This window comes from Falco cherrug, chromosome 7 (assembly GCF_023634085.1).
Source record: "Falco cherrug isolate bFalChe1 chromosome 7, bFalChe1.pri, whole genome shotgun sequence".
Classification (NCBI taxonomy): Eukaryota; Metazoa; Chordata; class Aves; order Falconiformes; family Falconidae; genus Falco; species Falco cherrug.
Genome location: NC_073703.1, coordinates 18,157,718 through 18,176,702, shown reverse-complemented (window position 1 = coordinate 18,176,702; position 18,985 = coordinate 18,157,718). Strand labels below are relative to the sequence as shown.

The following is an 18,985-nucleotide window of genomic DNA, read 5'->3' as shown; positions in this document are numbered from 1 at the left end:
TAGATTGTGATTTTGTAAATAGGCATCACTGTGAAGGGCAGGTCGAAAGTAAGATAGGGCTAGCTTGTGCCTTTATATTCTTACTGAAATTCAGACTTATCCTCTGATGATGCTCTGGTTTTACATGTGAAGATGTCCAATTACCTGTCTTTGTGACTGTATGTTTTATTGTAAATGAGTAAGGCTAGTAGCAGTACAATCATGATGCTTGTATCCTAGGGCCACTTCACAGATACTTCTTATCACTGGAATTTTTCTTCTGCAATAGTTTGAAACTAATAGGAGGGGTTTAGTGCTCTTAGGTTTGTGCTCCAAACGCTGTTTCATTCTGATAGCTGTTATAATGGATGTCTTTGTGCTTGGATAGTGTGTTGGCTATGAAAAACTTATTATTTTTTCCTAATGCTTTCTGCATATATTTGGTAATACGTTGTATGTTTTATGGAGGTGCTGCTTTGCTGAAGTTGGGAAGTGTGAAATGTATGTAAATCTAAGTACAAACTGTCTGGAATAATTAGACTGAACAAAGAAGCAGCTTGTTTCATGGTTATAGGCATTTACAGACTTCCCAAACAATTTACTACTTGACAGGTGGTACTACCTGTCCCAAGTATTTCAAATAAGGTGTCTCTTTTACTTTATAAAAGCAATTTTAAAGGGAATCACCAGCAGTTGTGGCTTAGTGGCAGATTAAATATGATCTTTCAGGATGCTCAGCTGTACATCTTAACTTGATGATACAGGCTACAGTGTATTCATGAGGTCAGAGTACTTTGTCCGTGAGCCATTGGAACATTACTGCCACCCCCTGGAAGCCAGGAGGCATGAATAGAAAGTCGGATTCCTGATTCTTTGTGGGAGAAAGCCAATGCTTTCTTTGTGGTTTCCACCAAGATAATTCCTTAGAATTCTGTCTCTAATCTGGAGTAGATAATTTGTTTGACCTGTTGGCTTATGGGAGAGGAGCCGTTGGAACATTTTATTGGCATCAACTTGGAAATGGTGCTTTGTTTCCTATGTATGATTATATTTAGAGATCAAAGCGTTATGACCTCATCAGTCACTGTATAGTTCTACAATAACTCCAATATTTTTATATTTTCCATCTCCTTATTCAGTGAATGGAAAAAGCTGTCTCCCTGTTTCACTAGCTTGCTCTCAGAAACAGTAAGTTTCTATCACAGATGTCTTGAGCTGTTTTAAATAAGTCAAATTTTTGCTTTAGCATTGACAAGCTCCTCCCCCCTTCTATTAATTCATCTTCATGTGTCAGAAATCATAGATGCATTGCACTCTTACTAGGATACGCAGCTATGATCAAAAGGTGTTTCATCTTCCATTATTTTAGGGGGCTTCAGTGTTAGTCAGCCTTTCTTTCTTCTACCTATTGGATGACTGTTTAAACTGCAGATGTGAGCAAGCAGGGAAACTGAAATTCTTACATTTGTGAGACCTCTACCCAACAGATAATTGCCGCTTTATAAAAATGTATCCCAGTTGCTTTTATTTCTGGTAACTTTTAGGGATAAAATGAAGTCTGAACTCTCTGCTGGCTGTTTTTTAAGAAATGTTGCTTTCTTGAGAACCAGGCTCAAAACTTCAATGTTAGACTTAAATTCAAAGTCCTGCTGCATCGCTTGTATCACCAACAATAGGAGTTCTAAAATCTTTCTGTAGTACCTTCAAAACTTTTCAAGAATGCCTGTCTTGGATTTGGTAAGGGAACACTAAATGTAGTTTTGTTTTGCTAACTTGTTGCAAACGATTAGTAGAATAAAGGGCTTGAGCAGTTCGTGGAGTCCGTGGTTAGGGTTGTAGTTAAAAACACATTAGAAAAATCTGTCAACAAGGACAGTGAGTCCACTTACGAGATGGACCAGTGAAGGGGCTAGATGACTTTTTGTTATGTTTCCCTGTGTTACAATAACTTGATGCAATTGTGTATGTACATCAAATGAAGTGCCAAAATCCATTATTGATAACTGAAGTCGTCAATTATGTTAAGATTTGAATGGAGCTGTTGGTACTTTTCAAAAATCATGATTTTAATTTTTTTGTCAGGTCTTAATTCAGCAAGATAAAATTTTGCATTTTAAAAGCCATTTTATGTTGGTAAGGAAGCTGTAGTTGGCTGACTATACCTATACTGTTACAGCTAAGGAAAAAGTGACGTGTTGAGAAATTTCATTTATATCTTAAGCCTGAGTTACCAAATTATGTCAGTTTATCATGTTCTTAAAGGGTTCTGTAGTAAAATTGGAAAAACATTTTGGATCATCCCTTTGGGTAGAAACTGTTACTGTTTTTTACTGAAAGGAGTATTTAATACACTGGTTACAATTTGTTGTGTATCACACTAAGTTGTTACAAACCATGCTACTAATTTGTTGTTGGGGAGAAAAGGACCTTTAAGAAATGCATTATTTCACCCTTCGCTCACATACCTTAGGGTGGGTTTTTTCTTGGTTTGGTTTTGGTGGGGTTTTTTTTGGTTTTTTGGGTTTTTTTTAATATGTTGGAGTTCAAATGTATCTTTTTGAAACTGTGACCAAAAGAATCTTTTATGGTATTTTTCCTTTCGTCTTCTCCGTCTATCCAGGCCCCATCCAATATAAGATTAGAGGAAGTCCAGTTGGTAAAGCATAATGAAATAAATGAACTATTGTATTTGTTGGCTTTCTATGAATAAGCTAGTATTCATTTATTGCTGCGTTCTAATAATGGAATTCAGGTAACGGAGGTTAAGTAAGCCCTGGAGTATAATTAGAAAACAAATTTGTTGCTTGCAAACAGGGCACTGTGAATTTGATTCTTGGCCCTTTTTTGGGAAGGAGGTATAAATGTTAATTTTACTGCCTTCTAGCTTAAAATACAGTAAAGGTTAAATAAATATGGAGCAAAAAACCACCCCAGTACTATGACCTATAAAGGTATAAATGGCCTAGTGTTCTTTGCTGTTTGCACTTCTTCAGCAGCACTAAGTAACTTCATGTTAGTATGGTAACGTTTAGTACTGCATTATACATGGCTTCTGTATTCAAAATACATTCATAGGCAAATGCTTTGTTTGTTTTTTTTTAAATAAAACAAAACAACAAACCACAACAACAAAAAAAAGAACACTTAACAGTTAAGCAAGATTCGAGATTGTCTTTTTTCAAAAGTCCCACTAGGTGCCAGCAAAGGACCTTTTTCGGAGGATATGAGCCAGTGAAACCTTCTGTAGTAATTCTCAATCCCATTACTCTTTTAAGAGTTAATGGTATATTAACTTCTTGACATGCTGATAATTTTATTTAAAAAATAGTCTTTAGCTGTGAATGTATGAGACAGTTTGTATGTAATTTTACAGCATACTTCTGTCATTGTGCTTGGTAATCGTATTTAACTCTGCATGCTTAGCTTAGTGTTCTAAAGTTTGTGTAGCTGGTCATATAATATATTTGCATGCAGAATTGAACTCTAATGAATGTCTGGTTATTGCGGGCTTCCAGCAAATAAGGTGAGATAGTTCAGCTTGTAAGTATAGTTTGCTTCTTTCTACCTTTAACAGAAGTAATTTGGCAATGTTAAAATATAAAATAGAAGGTTAATGTGGTAGGCTGAAAATAAATGCCAAATTATTAATCAGAATAACTTTTTTGTTCCAGTTCAGTTGCACCTTGCTGAAAATTATGACTCCGTGGGAGAGGTTTCTACTATGTGCAAATCTTTAAGAAAGTGTGATGGCTTAACAGCATGTTGATTGCAAGATAATGGCAGATTTCTTTCAAGTTTTATTTAAATAGTGCAGAAAGACTTCTTTTTTTTTTTTTTTTTTTTTTGAAGGGGAGGAGGCTTATTTCACTGGTTTATGCATAATTCAGACCTCAGCAGTTTGCTAGCATGGTTACTATTTGGAAATTCAATCCTAGGCTTGATACTCAATTATATGGGACTTCATTCCTACCAACTTCCTGTAATTCTAAACCTATGGGTAAAAATATTAGTAGTCATACGCTGCTGAGGAAAGTACGGACACATTGACTCAGCTAGTGCAGCTGCAGCAGGAGTTGCTGTTTTAAACTTGGAAGTACTGGAAGTTTATTATTGTGTTCATTTATGCAAATTACAGAAGGTGTGCTTGAAACAAGGTCAGTAGTGTTTGTCAGTGTGTTGCAGCTGAGGTCGTTGGAATCTAAGTGCTTTGTAAATGAATACTTTCTGACTGCAAGCAATCAAAGACGTCCAGAAACTGCAGTTCAACGAATGGCTGACTTATTTCAAGAGGTACAGTTTGGTTTTATTTAACACTAGTATCTTGTAGAAATTAGGACAAAGACTGCAACTTTTATGGGCTTTTACTGTTGTGATGTACTAGCTTTAGGTTCTGTGCAGCTGCCTGTAGCCTTTCTGCTGAAGGATCTTTGTGGTTTTCGTTTGCTAACATGCGTGGAAATGAGAACAAATGGCACGACGGTTAAGATTGCATTTTGCTACCCAAAGAAGCAACACAGATCCATTATCCGAAGCCTCTGAAGATGTTTTGGAGAGTAACAATTGTATGTACTTCAAAAAATCGCAGAATTCTCCACCTAATGTTACACAAATGAAGCTAACTCCTAGACAAGTTGCTTATGCACCTGTAATGCAGCAAGTAATTAATCAAGAAGAAAATGCAGCTATTTCTTCATTTCAAATAAAAAAGAGCACCTCACTGCACATTTCCCTGCAGTCTAGAAAGCATAGTGGATGTTTTCAGTCTGGTGATGCTGTAGCTGCTGGTGAAGACACTTCATTCATTGGTATTGATAACGAAGGAAACTGTGGTGCTAGAATTGTGGTTGATCATCGATCTAATGATAGCCTTCTGAGCAATACTGCTTCGTGCAATGGCAGTCTCGTCAGTATTGCAGCCAGTGACAGTGGATCGTTCAGCAGTGCTGGCAGTGACTATGGATCATGTGCAAGTACCACAAGTGATGGAGGTTCTTATAGTAACAGTGTCATCAGTGACAGTGGTAGTGGCACTCTTTCGACCAGTGATGGTACTTTCTGTAATAGTGTTGTGTATGGCGATTCTTTGTATAGAAGCACTGCAGACAAATGTAATCCCTATAGGAACAACTCATCTCAGGAAGCTCTGTGTAGAAGTAATACTACTTTTGACCAGGACGATTTGTCGGTGAGGAAGAAAACAAAAATTCCACTGCGACGTTGTTCATCACTGGTTATTTTCCCTAGGAGTCCTTCCAGTACTCCTCCAGCTTCTCCAGTAAGCTCAGGTCAGCTACCACATAGAGGTGCCTACCAAACATCCCATAAACTAATTATTTCTCCTAGTGAGCTGGCACAAAAAGAAGATCACACTATTTCCAAGGGATGCCTTTCAACAGCAGTCAATGGACTTAGATTATCTAAAACAGTTTGCTCTTCTGGCGAAGTCAGAGACATTCGACCGCTTCACTCGAATACATCGTTACAAGACAAAAGTCAAATGTCAAATAGTTCGGAGCAGGCAACCTGTGAAGAAGCAGCTGATGGCTTCTCATGTATTTCAGTTCATCTCACTCAAAAAGCATTTGCATCAAGCAGTGAAATGGTTAATGGCAGTTGCAGTCCGGAGTTAAATCTGAACTCCAGTGCAAAATACCCTTATTTAAAACTGGCACGTAGCACATCTGCGTGTTTACCCTCAAAAATAGATTCAGAATATCAGGTTAATATAAATGAACTAGCAAGACCGAATGCACAGCTGAGCAAAACCCACAATGTTTTGCAAAGAAGCGTTTCGTTGGAAGGATCACATCAAAAAGTTTCTTGCTGTTTATCCAGCCTTAAATACAAGTGTCATAGTGCAAGGACGTCTCAGTTGCACATACAGTTCAAACCTGGGAATGAAGGAAAAACAACTGGTGTTAAGAAAAGATACGGAACCTCTAAGAGGGAAATGTCTAGCACTTCTTTGTGGAGGCCCCATAAGGTGAGTGTTCTGGTTTACAGAAAAATTTGACAGTGTTTTACAGCTGAAATTTAATGGGGAAAATAATAACACTTACAATCAAGACTTAAACAGTGATTTCAGAATTTCCAAGTGGTGTCAAACTGTCACTGTTGGGAAGTTTAATTTTTATATTATCTGCAGTATTTGGTTTTTAGATTTGTTTTTTAGGATATGGTACATACAGTAGCGTAGGTGAATGTCTTGAAGTGAAATACCTGTATTTAATGTGTTATAAACAATAATTTCTTATTCACATGAACTCAAAGGGATTTTCTTGTCTGGTTATCTAGACATGGGATTTATTTATTTTTCAGATGAAGTTGTGTAGTTTTAAATATATAACTGTTTCTTAGTAAATTAATAGTGATTACTAAAATGGGTAAAAATGAGTGGATTACTTTACAGACTTTTAGGTGTATTTCATATAGGCTTTATTTTACAGAACAGTTTGCTGTATGTAGAATTAAAGATAAGTAATATTTGAGCAGAGAAACTGTAAATACCATTTGTTTCTGTATACACCCTGAACCACAGGAATTTTCAGTTTCCTCTCCTTTTTTTTCCTTTTTTTTTTCTTTTTCTTTCCAACCGCTACTTCAGCCTGAGCAGTACACTGTAACTTAATACTTCTCCCAACAACATTGCTGTTCAAATTATAGTACTTGGTTCTAGAAGGCTTATATTAAATATATTTTTTTTGGTAATAAAGCTCACGTCCAACTAAACTGCAGAAATGTGTTTGCTTTTACTAACTCCTCAGGCAGTTTATGTTGTTAGTAAGGCATAAGCCACATGAAATACGGATTTTAAGACTTGTTTCAATAACATTATGAAGACATAAATGATCTGAATATTATGTCTTAGTTTTAATTGTGAATGCTGATGAAAGTGAAACAATCACTGTTTACCAAGCATAAATTGACACTGCTATCATTTAACTAACATGCTTGATTAAGCAAAAGGCTTTATGCCAAAGATCTACAGTTATGACAGTCCCTTTCAAAACTAGTAATAGTTTGATAAACTTGGAGGTATTAGCCTGTAATTCACAATCTGTTGTTGCTCTTAGAGTAGTGCCTGATGATTCTACACTTTTCGGCTTCTTTGAAGTTTTCTATTGCTTTTTGGTTAAAAAGAGTTTGAAGAAAAGTGCACTTTCCTTCCTTGTATAACTGTGATCTGTGTTTAAGCTTCATCATAAAACTCACAGTGGATCACAGGTAGTCACTATGCATATTGTTTGGTGATTGCTCATCCCAAAATCAAACTGTGAAGTTGATGATAAATTCCACAATAAGCACAAACAGATTATGACATATTTTAAGTAGTCTGGATCTAGTTATTTTTTAAAAGTATACTGCAAAAAGGAAAACATGTTGAGTCATGCACTTCAAGTACATTTCTCATCAACTTGCACTGCTAGTTGCTGTCTTTAATGGCAGTTGGTATGTAAGATACATTTTAATACTGAGTGAATTTTTAAAAATTCAATTTAGGTAGAATTCAAGTTCAGGATTAGATTGGTAGCAAACATATCCAGAAAACCTCATAAGCCGCTGGACTGACAATGATTTGTTTCAGTTCCTGGAAGTGGTGTTTACAGTGGATTGACATAAAATCTAAGGAAACTTGATTTCTTAAAGCACTTGATGGCATGCTTCAGTGGTAGTTGAGCATTTGTACTGTGGCAGCATGTTTTAAGCTTCCTGAATACTTAAGATTTCATCTTCTGACTAGAAGACGAGAGAGACAAGTTTAAAAAACAGAAGTCTGAATCCCAAATTGGTGTAGTTATCTTTGTACATTTCATTTATTTGCAAAAGCTTAGATTTGTGACATGACTACATACAAATCAAAAAGATCTCTGACATTAGAAAACTGGACACTAAAGATTTTATAGCAGTATACTTGTTTCAGATTCCTTTATGCAACAACAGGCACCAGGAGCCTTTCAGTTGTGAAATGGCCTTTTCAGTCTTTATGTAAAACCAGTTTTTATAGAATATCCTATAAAATGTTATCAAAAAATTTCCCACCGAACCAAGCAAAAACCAAAGCTGACTCTATAGTAGTTGAGCAATTCACTGGAAAAAAATGGATAAATACTATTGTATTTGCTATTATAGTCTTTGTGACAAATACAATAGATCCTATGGCAATCATTTAATTATATAGTCCAGTTAATTATCATGGTGTATTGTGACTCATTTAAAAATAAACAACTCCCAAAATATTTCGCTTGACTCCAGTTAGTCTGGCCTAGTATATTGATATGCTGAGTCTGGGTTCAAATTTAACAAGTTGATACTGGAGTAGCATTTAGTAATGTCAGCTATCTGTACAGAGCAGTCATGAAATCAAATCAGTGCTTTGGTCAGAGACTCGAGAGTCTGAAGCAGCAAAAGGTCTATGCATTCTTTTCTTACGTGCCTAGCTACTAGCCTTCAGCCACCTCATATCGGATGTCCTGCTTTCTATAATCAACAGCTTGTTAAAGGCTGACTTAAAAAAAAATTATTTTTTTTTTTTTTTGGCAAAACACCATTTCTCTGACAACTGGCCTTGGATTATTTTTAATTGACTTGAAAATTGTGGAATGGTGATGGCCCACATACCACAGCTGATCTTTACTGGAAACATATTGAATAGATTCTGCAGTAGTTAGTGGAATTTAATTTATGCAAAGCAGGAGGAAGAGGTAGTCCATGGTTGCAGCATTGGAGGTTGTCCTTGACTTTGTATTTCTGTTTTTAATGTTTTTCAGTGCATCTCTCTTGCTTAGGGCAGAAATAAATCTGCAGCTAAAGCATTTTGACATCATAGGTGTGAATTGGGAGGGTAGGTGTGAGTAAGGGAACAGTTTACATGTCATCTTATGTATGTAAACTTTGAGGAAGGCAGAAGCAGTGACTAAAGTTCCACTTCTTGTAGATGATAAACTTAAAAAAAATAAATCTATGTTAATCTCTTCCACAAGTATAATACTATGCTGACATCCCTGCTGACGTTAGCCAGTCCTTCCCCCTGAGTATCACTGCTGGTTAGATAATGTGAATATTATAAATGTACTCGCAAATCTCTCAGCAACTGCATACCTTGAGAAGAATCCCTTACACAATAAGGGAATCATTGTGTTACTGTCCTTCTGTTTACAAGTAATTCTATTCAAGTTTTGTCTCTAGTGAATGAAATACATGTTTTGAAGCCAAAAAATTTCAGGAGTGTTGTAAAAATCACCAGAATGTTTTTCTACTGTCAGGTTCTTGTGAAGAAAACCTTTAGTTGGAACTCTCAGGCTTTTTTTGACCAGGTCCTGGAACCCTTTTGTATCTGTAAAAGGAGATGCTATTTGAATCTTTCAGTACTACATTTAATTTTTGGACAAACAGTAATTTGAGTGGGCTGTGTGTGAGGATGTCTTCACTAAGTTACCTCCTAGCTGATCTGAACATGCTGAGAGGACCAGAGCCTGTACCTGGAGGTTTTTGATTCCCTTGATAAATGCTGCACCACAAGTTAGCACTGAATAGTCTGAGGTTGTCTTCTCTTGCGTCCCTTTCAGATGTAGAACTTCAGTCTTAGCAAAACCCCTTTGCAGAAGGTAATGGTCCAACCAGGGAGAAGTGCCAAGAGAAGGGGAAGAAAACCGTGGCTTATCTCCAGCCATCTGCATCTTTTATATTGAGCAAAGGGGCTGCATATGGGTATTGGTGTCCCAGTTCTGTGCAAGGAAGTGAGTGGAAAAGGTGCAGGTGAAGCAAAACATCATAGAGGCAATGCAAGGCAAAGCACAAACTGACATCTCTTTATGCTATTGTGCTGTGATAACCTCATCACCTAATAACTTTCATATTGCTCAGTATTGCATATCTTGATCATGTTACAGGACTGTTTATGGCACATTGCTGTGTCATGATATATGAGTTCAGTCAAGGAGAATTAGGGTTGAAAGAAAGGTGGTGTGTTTCTGAGGAATATGGTGGCAATTACGTTACTTGCATCATGTAATCCTATTTATGTTGTGTCTCAGGCAGATTTTAAAGCTGAAGTACATATAAAAGCATTAAATGGAAGACAGTGGAAACTGTTAATCACAGTTTATAATTAGTTGTAGGAGATCTCCTTTCATGTATGTAAAAATGACCTGAAGTGCTTTGATTTGTACTGATTTCTTCTATCTTCCATCTTGCTTAAATGCAGAGTTTTGTTACAGCTGCTTCTTTACCTTTCTTCATGTCTTGAGCTTTTGATTAGTTATCTTCTTTGGGGGCAAAAAAGATTACACACAAAGGATGCCATAAACCTTACAGTCAAGACTAGCTCAAGAACAGTTGCTACATGGAAGCATTAGCAAAAGAAGCAGTCAGTTAGTATTATTTACTATCATCTCCATCCCTAAAATTTTTCTATGTTAGTTTTAGCAAGTTATATTTTGCAACAATGAACCATGTGTAACTTTTAGGATATGATCATGCTGTAAGGAACAGTGTCGGGAGCTGTAGCAGAACACTTGAAGAACCCTGTATATTGAAGCTCTAGCACTTTGTAGCCACTAGCAGACACTACACATAAATAGTAAAGAATTTATTTGATTGTGCTCTCTACAAATTATGCTTAACCTTATTCTGTTTATAGTCTGAAGCTGAACTGAGTTTGGGTAGGTTTCTCTTGCCAATAAAAGGGGAAACTAAAACTTCAAAACCATGCAGAGTGGAGCTCCTGAAACAGCTTATATAAATATTAAATTATCCAGCCTTCAGGTTGATTCATGTCCTTTTAATCTACCATGAAAGAGTGGGAAGCAGTGATGGTGTGGCTTCTTCAGTATAGCCACGAGCTATAGTTATTCTGTCTCTTAAGACTTAGAATACATTTAAGGATGTTTTAAAGTAAAACTGTCACCAAGGCAAGATAAAGACTTTCTTCACTTTACTCCTGACCAGCCAAATAACTTAGTCTTTCAGTTATGAGACCGTGGCCGTTGCTGTAATTTGTTTTGAATGGTGTATCATTTTTGCTTTCTGTGAGAAATTGGATCAAAACTTTGGGTTAAACAAAAACATTTCTCAAAAATGTTATGGTGATGTAGAAATCATAGTTTTTGTAAGCATTATAGCATAAGACAGAAGGCCTTAACAAAACCAATAGTACTGCAGGTATTCTCCCAAGAATTGTCAAGAAGGTCAGCTATAAAATTGTTGAAATACATTCAAATACTATTCGCAATAGTTAGTATTAGATACCAAATTCCTTCAGTAATGGGTAAGTAGCATGTCGATTTTTAAAATGACCAGAAGGGTAGTTACAGGCTACCACAACAGGCTGGTCTGAAAGAAAAAGTACATGGAATAGAATTAGGAGACATATGATGTGTTTTGTGTTTACAAGAAGGGAGACCGAGCACTGCTTTCATAAAAGGAAGTTGTGTCTTAAAAATCAAATTAAGAAATCGCATGCAGAGGTGACTGAGCTGGTTAATGCAGGACACTGAGCTTTTAAAAATATTTGACAAGAACCCTTAGCAGAAGTTCTGAATAATACTCTCCAGACATAGGTGCAGAAGAGAAAAGCTTCCTCGTTGGTGACAGCTAATTAAAAGATAGAAAACAAAAGTGAGAATTAGATTGTTACCTCTGAAGCAGTAGAAGATCTCATGGTAGTGAGTGACTAGACAGTAGAATGGACAATTTTGAAAATCACTTTTGAAAATTTGATAAATGCCAAGTACTGCACACAGGAAAAACAGCTAACGATGCGTACACGATAATGGTCTTCTATACTGGTCAGGGAATAGTTTGTCATGGTGAGTGACTCGCTGAAAATGTCAGCTGAAATCTTGTTGACAGTTGAAAGGCAAATAGAAGGTTGGGATTTATTGGGAATGGAGTAAACTAACAAAATTAAAAACGCCATTATGGAGTTGTACAAATCCACATATGTGCATGGCATGCATATTTCTGGTCATCCTTTTTCAGGAAGTGTGTATAACAGAACTAGAAAAATACCAAGAAGGGTCACAAGATTGGGATGAGTTTTATGTGAGGAGACACCAAGCAGACCAAGGGCTTTTCAGCTTTGGGGAAAAAAAAATAAAAAAGTGGTATAAAGGCAGTTTTATAAAACTATAGTTCAGGGGAGGTGAATTTAAACAGAGAATCCATTCTTACAAAACAAGTATGTCCTCATATGTGTTGCTGAGCTCACTGTTGTAAGATATTGTGCATACCAGAAGTAGAAATGGATTTCAGGAAGAGGTTAGATAACTCGAAGAAAGGTCTATCAAAGGATGTTACATTCCCAGTATGTATTTTAACATAAGGAACAAAAAGTCCCATGACCACTCATTCTTTAGAAACTGGGAATATATCAGAGGAAGTACTATTCTTAACTGCTGCTTTTATTATTTGCTTAAGCATCTGCTCCTGGCTATTACTAGGGAAAGGATACAAGGTTATACAGAACATTAATCTGACTACTAGGCTCTTTGGTGCCTGCTCAGGCCTTGCAGCCACCTAGGATCAAATGGTAGAAATGCTCTTTCCAGTTCTCCCCTCACCTTGGGCTAAGTGTGCTCTTCTGTGTTCCAACATGTGTTTTCTTGTCTTCCAGAAGTGGATGAATTTCACAGATTGAGTAAGCAAGCAAAACAGACTGGCCTTTTCAGGCAAGTCACTTGCTTACGACTGACTTTCACCCTTGTCTGAAGGGGACTGCCCTGCATTTCTGTTAAGTGTCTCTGTTTCAAGTGAACTTTCTTCCTTACTCCCTGTGACGAACAGAACATACTGATTGGGAATGCAGCCAGCAAAATGTTTGTAGCTCACTTCACTGTTAGTTTACAGATCTATAATCATCTCTGTTTCAAGAGAGTACATCACTTTTTCGCCATCGTGGCAGTTTATGGTAAACTGAAGAGTCTACAGATAGATACAGTTATTTTTTGAGACCTTAGGCTGCTTTCAGCTGTATCAACTGTAACATAAGCAAACAGCATTTGAGAAGGACATCAGCAAGTTCCTGGCTGAAGTTACATACTAACTTGAATTGGACTCATTGAAGTTAGGGTGCGTTAAAATGCAAATGGTACGCTCCAGCTACTCAGTAAGCAGAATGTGGGAAGAAACATAGAATTGGATTCTTTTAGATGTAGATGATTTCTCTGGCAGCCTACAATTTTCCTAGCATGAGGGAGAAGGCCCTGGTCAGTAATGCAAAAGCACAAGGGCTTTTTGAAGAGAAAGGCTTCCCGAATTTATTAACATTACTTTTTTTTATAGTAGAGTTTCTACCTTAGCCAGTTGTGGTGGTAATCGTTGCTTCTAGTAAGTTCAATTTGGGACAAACATTTAGCTTATAAAGAATAAATGCAAAGTAGTTAAAGTCTGGCAAGTTATAGGCTGATAAAACCCATGTCTAATGTGGGAAGTGTAATGTAACTTTAGTAAGAAATGTTGAGTTTATTGGAAATCAAGTGTAATAGCACTTTTGTTGTAAAAGTAATCATGGGTGGATTATTTGTGTTGCGGTTGCTTTGTGTCATGGAGGTTGAGGCATTCAATTCACATGACATATAGGATTTATAACTTCAGTGTAGCACAGCTTAAGACAAAACAGTAAGTTCTGCCGTATCAGGTGGTTTGCCTACATGTAGGACTGGCAGCAGGTAGTTATGGGCTTGGAGCTGGGAGAGGTCTTGTAGGTAGGGCGTGGGGCTCTGATTCAGATCAGTGGTGGCTTAGGGCTAATGTGGAGTGCAGAAGAGCATGGAAGAGTGGCTGGCAGCACCACTAGCTGTGTGCTGGTGCAAAGGCCCAGGGAATTCCTGAGCTAGTGTTGATGTTGATCTTGGATCAACAGTAGCTGAGAACAGTAGACTTAAGAATGCTTTTGAAAACTGCTGGACTAACTTGGGAGTAGGCTGAGGCCATTCAGCCTGCATCCAGACCTGCTGTAGGTCTGCTGTCACAGAAACTTTTTAGAAGGGTTCTGTTATTTCTACAGCCTGGGTAACTGTTCAAGATTGCCTTTAGGGCTGGAAAAAGGCAGCTTCCAGGCTCAACCTTATTTTATGCATCTGTACTGGACCTAATGAACTTCCCAGGAGTGAGACCATGATGCAGAGGTGCTCCAGTTGCTTGTCTGCCTTTTGGAGGCAAATTGGTTGTTTCTAAACTCTGTCTGTTTCCTCTTGCTCTGAATAACAAAAAGTTGACTGTGTATTGTGTCCTTCTGCTGAGTGTATTGATTAGCCAGTGTGGTTAACATCTGTCATATCTGGTTTATCTGTTGCTCATTTCAGTGAGCAAATTGCACATGCAGTTTAATGTTTGATAGGGTTTTGAATTTTTTGAGTGTATTAGGCTTTATAGTGTTAATTGGTGAAGGTAAAAGTACAGCTGGAATTGTTACTGTGAGAGTTTTTCAAACTTCCATTTAAGTCTTAAGATTTGGCACCAGAGCCACACATAGGTGCAGAAGTTTTATAGTTTTATACTATCATGAAGTTAACTGACTTGATATCAGGAATGGTTTGTTGAAATAATACCTAATGAAATACTTGGTACTGTTTTCTGATTTATTTTTTATTTACTCTGTGTGTGTTGGCTGGTTTAACACAGGAGGCCAAATCTGGATTGGCTCTTGACTTCATAAAATGTAATATTCTTGCTTTTTATATGGTAGCTTATTTGGCACATCTGTCCATAAAACCAAAAGAACTCAAATTCCTGATGAATAAAATATACACATTACTAACTTTTGACTTGTTCTTTAAGTTGTGCTTAAGTATGCTTTGATTATATTAGATTACTACTTGTCTTCCTGTGACCTATGTGAAAATGAGTTCTTGTATGCAAAAAAAAAAAAGCTGTCTTAAATAGCTTTGTTAATGAACATATAGGCACAGGTTCTCAAAGTAGCAGACATTGAGTGGAGTAATATATGAATGTTGTTATAAAATCACTGTAGACTAAATATGATCTTTTAAGGAAGCTGTAAGATTGTGGTTCTATATAAAAAGTGTAAGCTATAAATGAAGAAACAGATGATACTTTTGCTCTGGTCTTTTTAGAGAAGCAGTTCTCTGAAAATATCTTTGGAAGCGAGGGAGAATTAGTGAAAATAACTTCAGTGTCATTTCTAAATGCTGTCTGTTAAACAGATGGTGAAACTGCTGAGGCATGTTGTGCTGACACCTTGCTGTTAAAGCAGCCAGCAAGGCTGAAGGTCCCGCAGAAACATATGTTGCATAATAACCATTGATCTAAGAGTATGTTATTTTCTTTGTTTTGAAAATGCTCATAGGTTCTTCTTTCTCAGTATTGCAGATAGTTGATCATAGATACCAACTAAAAAGAAATACCTACGTGTCATTAAAAAAACACAAACACTCCTCACCAGTCTACCTCTCCCCCTTAAAAATACAGGAGACTGGGACTGTAATGAATTCCATGCCACTAAATATTTACTGCTTTGCAAGATAAGAGAAAGCATTACTTTTAGAATCCCATGAATTTGGTAAGATCTTGACATGATAATTGAATTTTGCTTTTTTGAAACTTATGTTCCCATGATGAATAGCACATCTGGCAGTATTTTAGGGAAGAAAAATCCCCTCACTTTTCTCAATTTAAAATTCAAGGGAACCAAATAATATACTCGGCACAGCGTGAAAAGAAACATACTTGAAGTTGCTAGTGTAGCTCAGGAAAGTTTTGGGGTTTTTTTTCATTCTCATCAAGCTTGTAACTAATGTTGATGTTTGGGTGTTTGAGCAAGAAGAATGTTGGTTTTGTAAGGGATCTGTTGAGCTCTTGTTTTCTTAAGCTGCGATAGTCCAGATCACTGTTTGTTTTTTCAGTTTGAATTGATACTTATATTCCCTCCAATAAAAGCTGTATGATTTCTCATTTTGCTGTACAGCTGGAGATTTTGGTTGAGGACTGACTTGCACACAACTAGCTGTCTGTTTAGTCAGAAGAAGACTGGGAATATACTTGGGTTCTAATTCATGCACTAACACCAACGAAATTAGTCACAAAAGTTGGTAGAGAAAATACCTGTTATTTCAACACCCTGGTCTTACACAAGAGGTGTTTCAAAAGGCGCTGTGGTGAATCCAGCAATTAAGAAAGGCATGGAATCAGTTAACTGTCTTCAAACCTGATAAATTATGGGTAATGTTCTCAGTACTGCTCTTCAAGCGTGTGACTGATACAAGCATGTCTGCTTAAAATCTACTTCTGTCCAGTTTCTGATGGAAATTGCAGAAAACATCAAAAATCTTCACTATGGAGGCTTATTAAGTATATTAGATTAAAATTAATTTGACTGGATTACTTTCTTTTGGTGCTTTTTCTCTTGGAGCGCTTGCTTTGGCATTACACTGGAGTTCTTTAAATGTATTGTATATAGCAGCTGTCTGTCCTCACATGTTTTTAATAACTTTCTATAGCCTAAACCAATGAATCAGTAATATAAAAGGCCTCTTTGTTAGTGTATATCATTAATTGAGGTTTATGCACTTACAGTCTGGCAAGCAGAAAGTTTGAGTTCTCTGTTAAGAAATTAGAAGTTGACAAGAACAACTGACCCACTTGTCCCTCTTGAAAATACTGGGATGCCTACTGTCATGAAACAGAGATCCAAACAGTTTCAGCTCCATTGGCATTTAATTGTTAATGTGTGTGATGTCTGTTTCAAAGCTTCCTTGGCACTTTGAAGGCAGTTAGTCAGCTCGTCATGGTGAGGCACATTGCTAAAGAGCATTGCTGCTATCTGATCTATGTATTAGTTGTTTGGAGGTCAACAAAAATCTCCACTGGAGGATTTTACTCTTTGGCTGGAGGAGAAAGTACTGTTAAAGGTTGGTTATCAAGGCTAGCTCAGCTAAAAATAGCGGGAGAGACAACAGAATAATAAAGTGAATAACAGAAGCCCATACTAAAATAATGCTGGTAACAAACAGAGTGTTCTGAGGTTTTCTAAAATACAGCAGACTTTTGTCCCACATTCCAGTAATTTATTTGAAAGGCATGTTCCACTTGAGGATTGCCAAGAACTTTACAAATACTAAGCCTTTTAACATGTCTAAGGTATGTGCCGTGCCATTTTAAAAAGAACCTCATGGGCAAAAATGATAGCTATATTTTTCCAGAAGCTTATGGTCTGTAATAATACAGAAAGTGTTCTTTCAGTGGCTCAGGGAAGCTTCAGACTCTCCAGGTATGAAAACCTATTGTAGCTTTCTGTCCTAAAAGAATTTGTGAATAAAAAGGTGGATATTCTGGGTTTCATTTCCACCCCCCTCCCACCCACCCCCAATATTAATGTAAGACATACACACTATAAATTCAGCTACGAGTTATGTGTCTCTAGATTTCTAGCATGTTTCATCCATGACAAGTTCTCCAGTCTAGTTTTGCTTTTTGGAGGTGTAAAAAAAAGTTAGAGCTTACACAAATGTTGTGAGGCACTGGTTCTCCATATACACGTATGGTTTAAAGATGAAAAGTACAAACTTAGGACAAGAGAGCTAAAGAAAAAAGGTCCCAGAATTATAAAAGGAGAAAGAACTGCTTCAAGAAATACAGATAGCCTTTAATATCAGAGCGGTTTGCATTCAGAATGCTGTCAGTGGGACAAAAAAAAAGGAGTAGAATTGGACTAGAGTTTTAATACTGTAAAACATTGTGATTGAGAATTATAAATAGTCGTGCTAGAAGAAAGGTGAAACACTTGGCTTTGCCCTGAGCTGCATCCTGCTGACATCTATTCCCTGCACAGCCTCACCGTGGAAAGTTTTATGGAAGAAGGCCATCCTTGGGTGAGAAGTTTGAATAAAAGCTTGTGGTACACCAACAGATTTAAGAAAGAATAGGCACCAAATCTTTTGTTAACTGGAAAAACTGGGAAGGCTAGAAATGCAGAGGCTGCTCAGGCTAAACTGTTCAAGACTTTCACAGTTCCCTGCCCTGTCTATGCAAAAAAGCATTCTCTTGTTATAGTGTTTATTTTTGAAAAATGCCATAGGCTTATACGTACCTTTTAAAAATTTCATGCCCTCTTGATTTTTAGCACACAAGCAGTGATACATCTTCATGTTAAATGACTCATATAATACATTTTCCTGCTTTTGTGGAGGTTTGCAAGGGCTTTCAAATCACAAATGAACATGAAACAACTCGGCATATGCTCCAGTAAGAAGTCTCAACTGTTGGCAGTGATTATTGGTGAATACTTGGATTACCTACATAAATGCTAAAGTCTTAATTTCTTTGGCAGGCAAAAATCGGTGATCAAAAGTAAACTGTACAGTGATACCATCTATTGTCGGTCACTCCCCTGGTACTGCAGTGTAGGCTGGAGGGAACTGGGCTGTAAAGCTGCTGCCTTCATAGTCCAGACAGCCAAGTCAAGGCACAATCTTAAAGAGATTTTAGTCATTAAAAATAAACTTTTCAATGTGTGTAGGCAAATGGTATTTTTTCTTAGATACAACAAATTTTAGCATATTTTCAGATGTCAACAGGAATGTTGGCAGGGGGTAGGGAACACGCCAAACTTTGAGCTCCTGCTGCCAGGCTTGAGACCACTGGAATTACTGGAACTTCCAAAACACTTATCACAGATGAAACTTATTTTTGCTCTGTCTTATTTTTGCCAGTAGCTGTATTATTTTGAAAAGAAAAAATTGTTTATATATGTTTTAATAGCTGCCTATGCTTATAGAAATTGTCAGGCACTGCTAGGAGAAAGGTCTTTAATTCTGTTTTAATTTGTGATAAATGTTTAGTTGCTTAAGTATCCAACAAGACAATTATTTTACTGAAACAGCTAAGGGGAAAAAGTGTGTTTACTCTTAGCCCTTTAGGATCCTGTTTCTACTGGAGATGCCGACAATCTCAGTCCTTATGCTAGACAACCTTCTCATGTTTGATTAACATTAGTCTATATGATTTTTTTAAAAAACTTACCTAAATTTCCATGCCCAGTTCCCTCAAA

The 18,985-nt window shown here is 37.0% G+C and overlaps 1 protein-coding gene across 3 annotated transcripts in view; it reads left to right on the top strand.

Annotated features, from left to right (window-relative positions):
- NEDD4 (NEDD4 E3 ubiquitin protein ligase) overlaps positions 1-18,985 on the top strand; it is a 60,570-nt gene that overhangs the window by 15,607 nt on the left and 25,978 nt on the right. Inside the window, exon 1 of one of the 3 annotated variants that reach the window (XR_003558563.2) lies at positions 306-5,962. The exons of 1 other annotated variant lie outside the window; for it this stretch is intronic. Coding sequence is in view for 1 of the 2 variants with exons in the window: in XM_027800114.2 (XP_027655915.1) it covers positions 4,448-5,962 (1,515 nt within the window). In the remaining variant the exon portion in view is untranslated. Of the gene's footprint in view, positions 1-305; positions 5,963-18,985 lie in introns of those variants that run through there. One more of the 3 variants, XM_027800114.2, reaches the window with a different exon arrangement.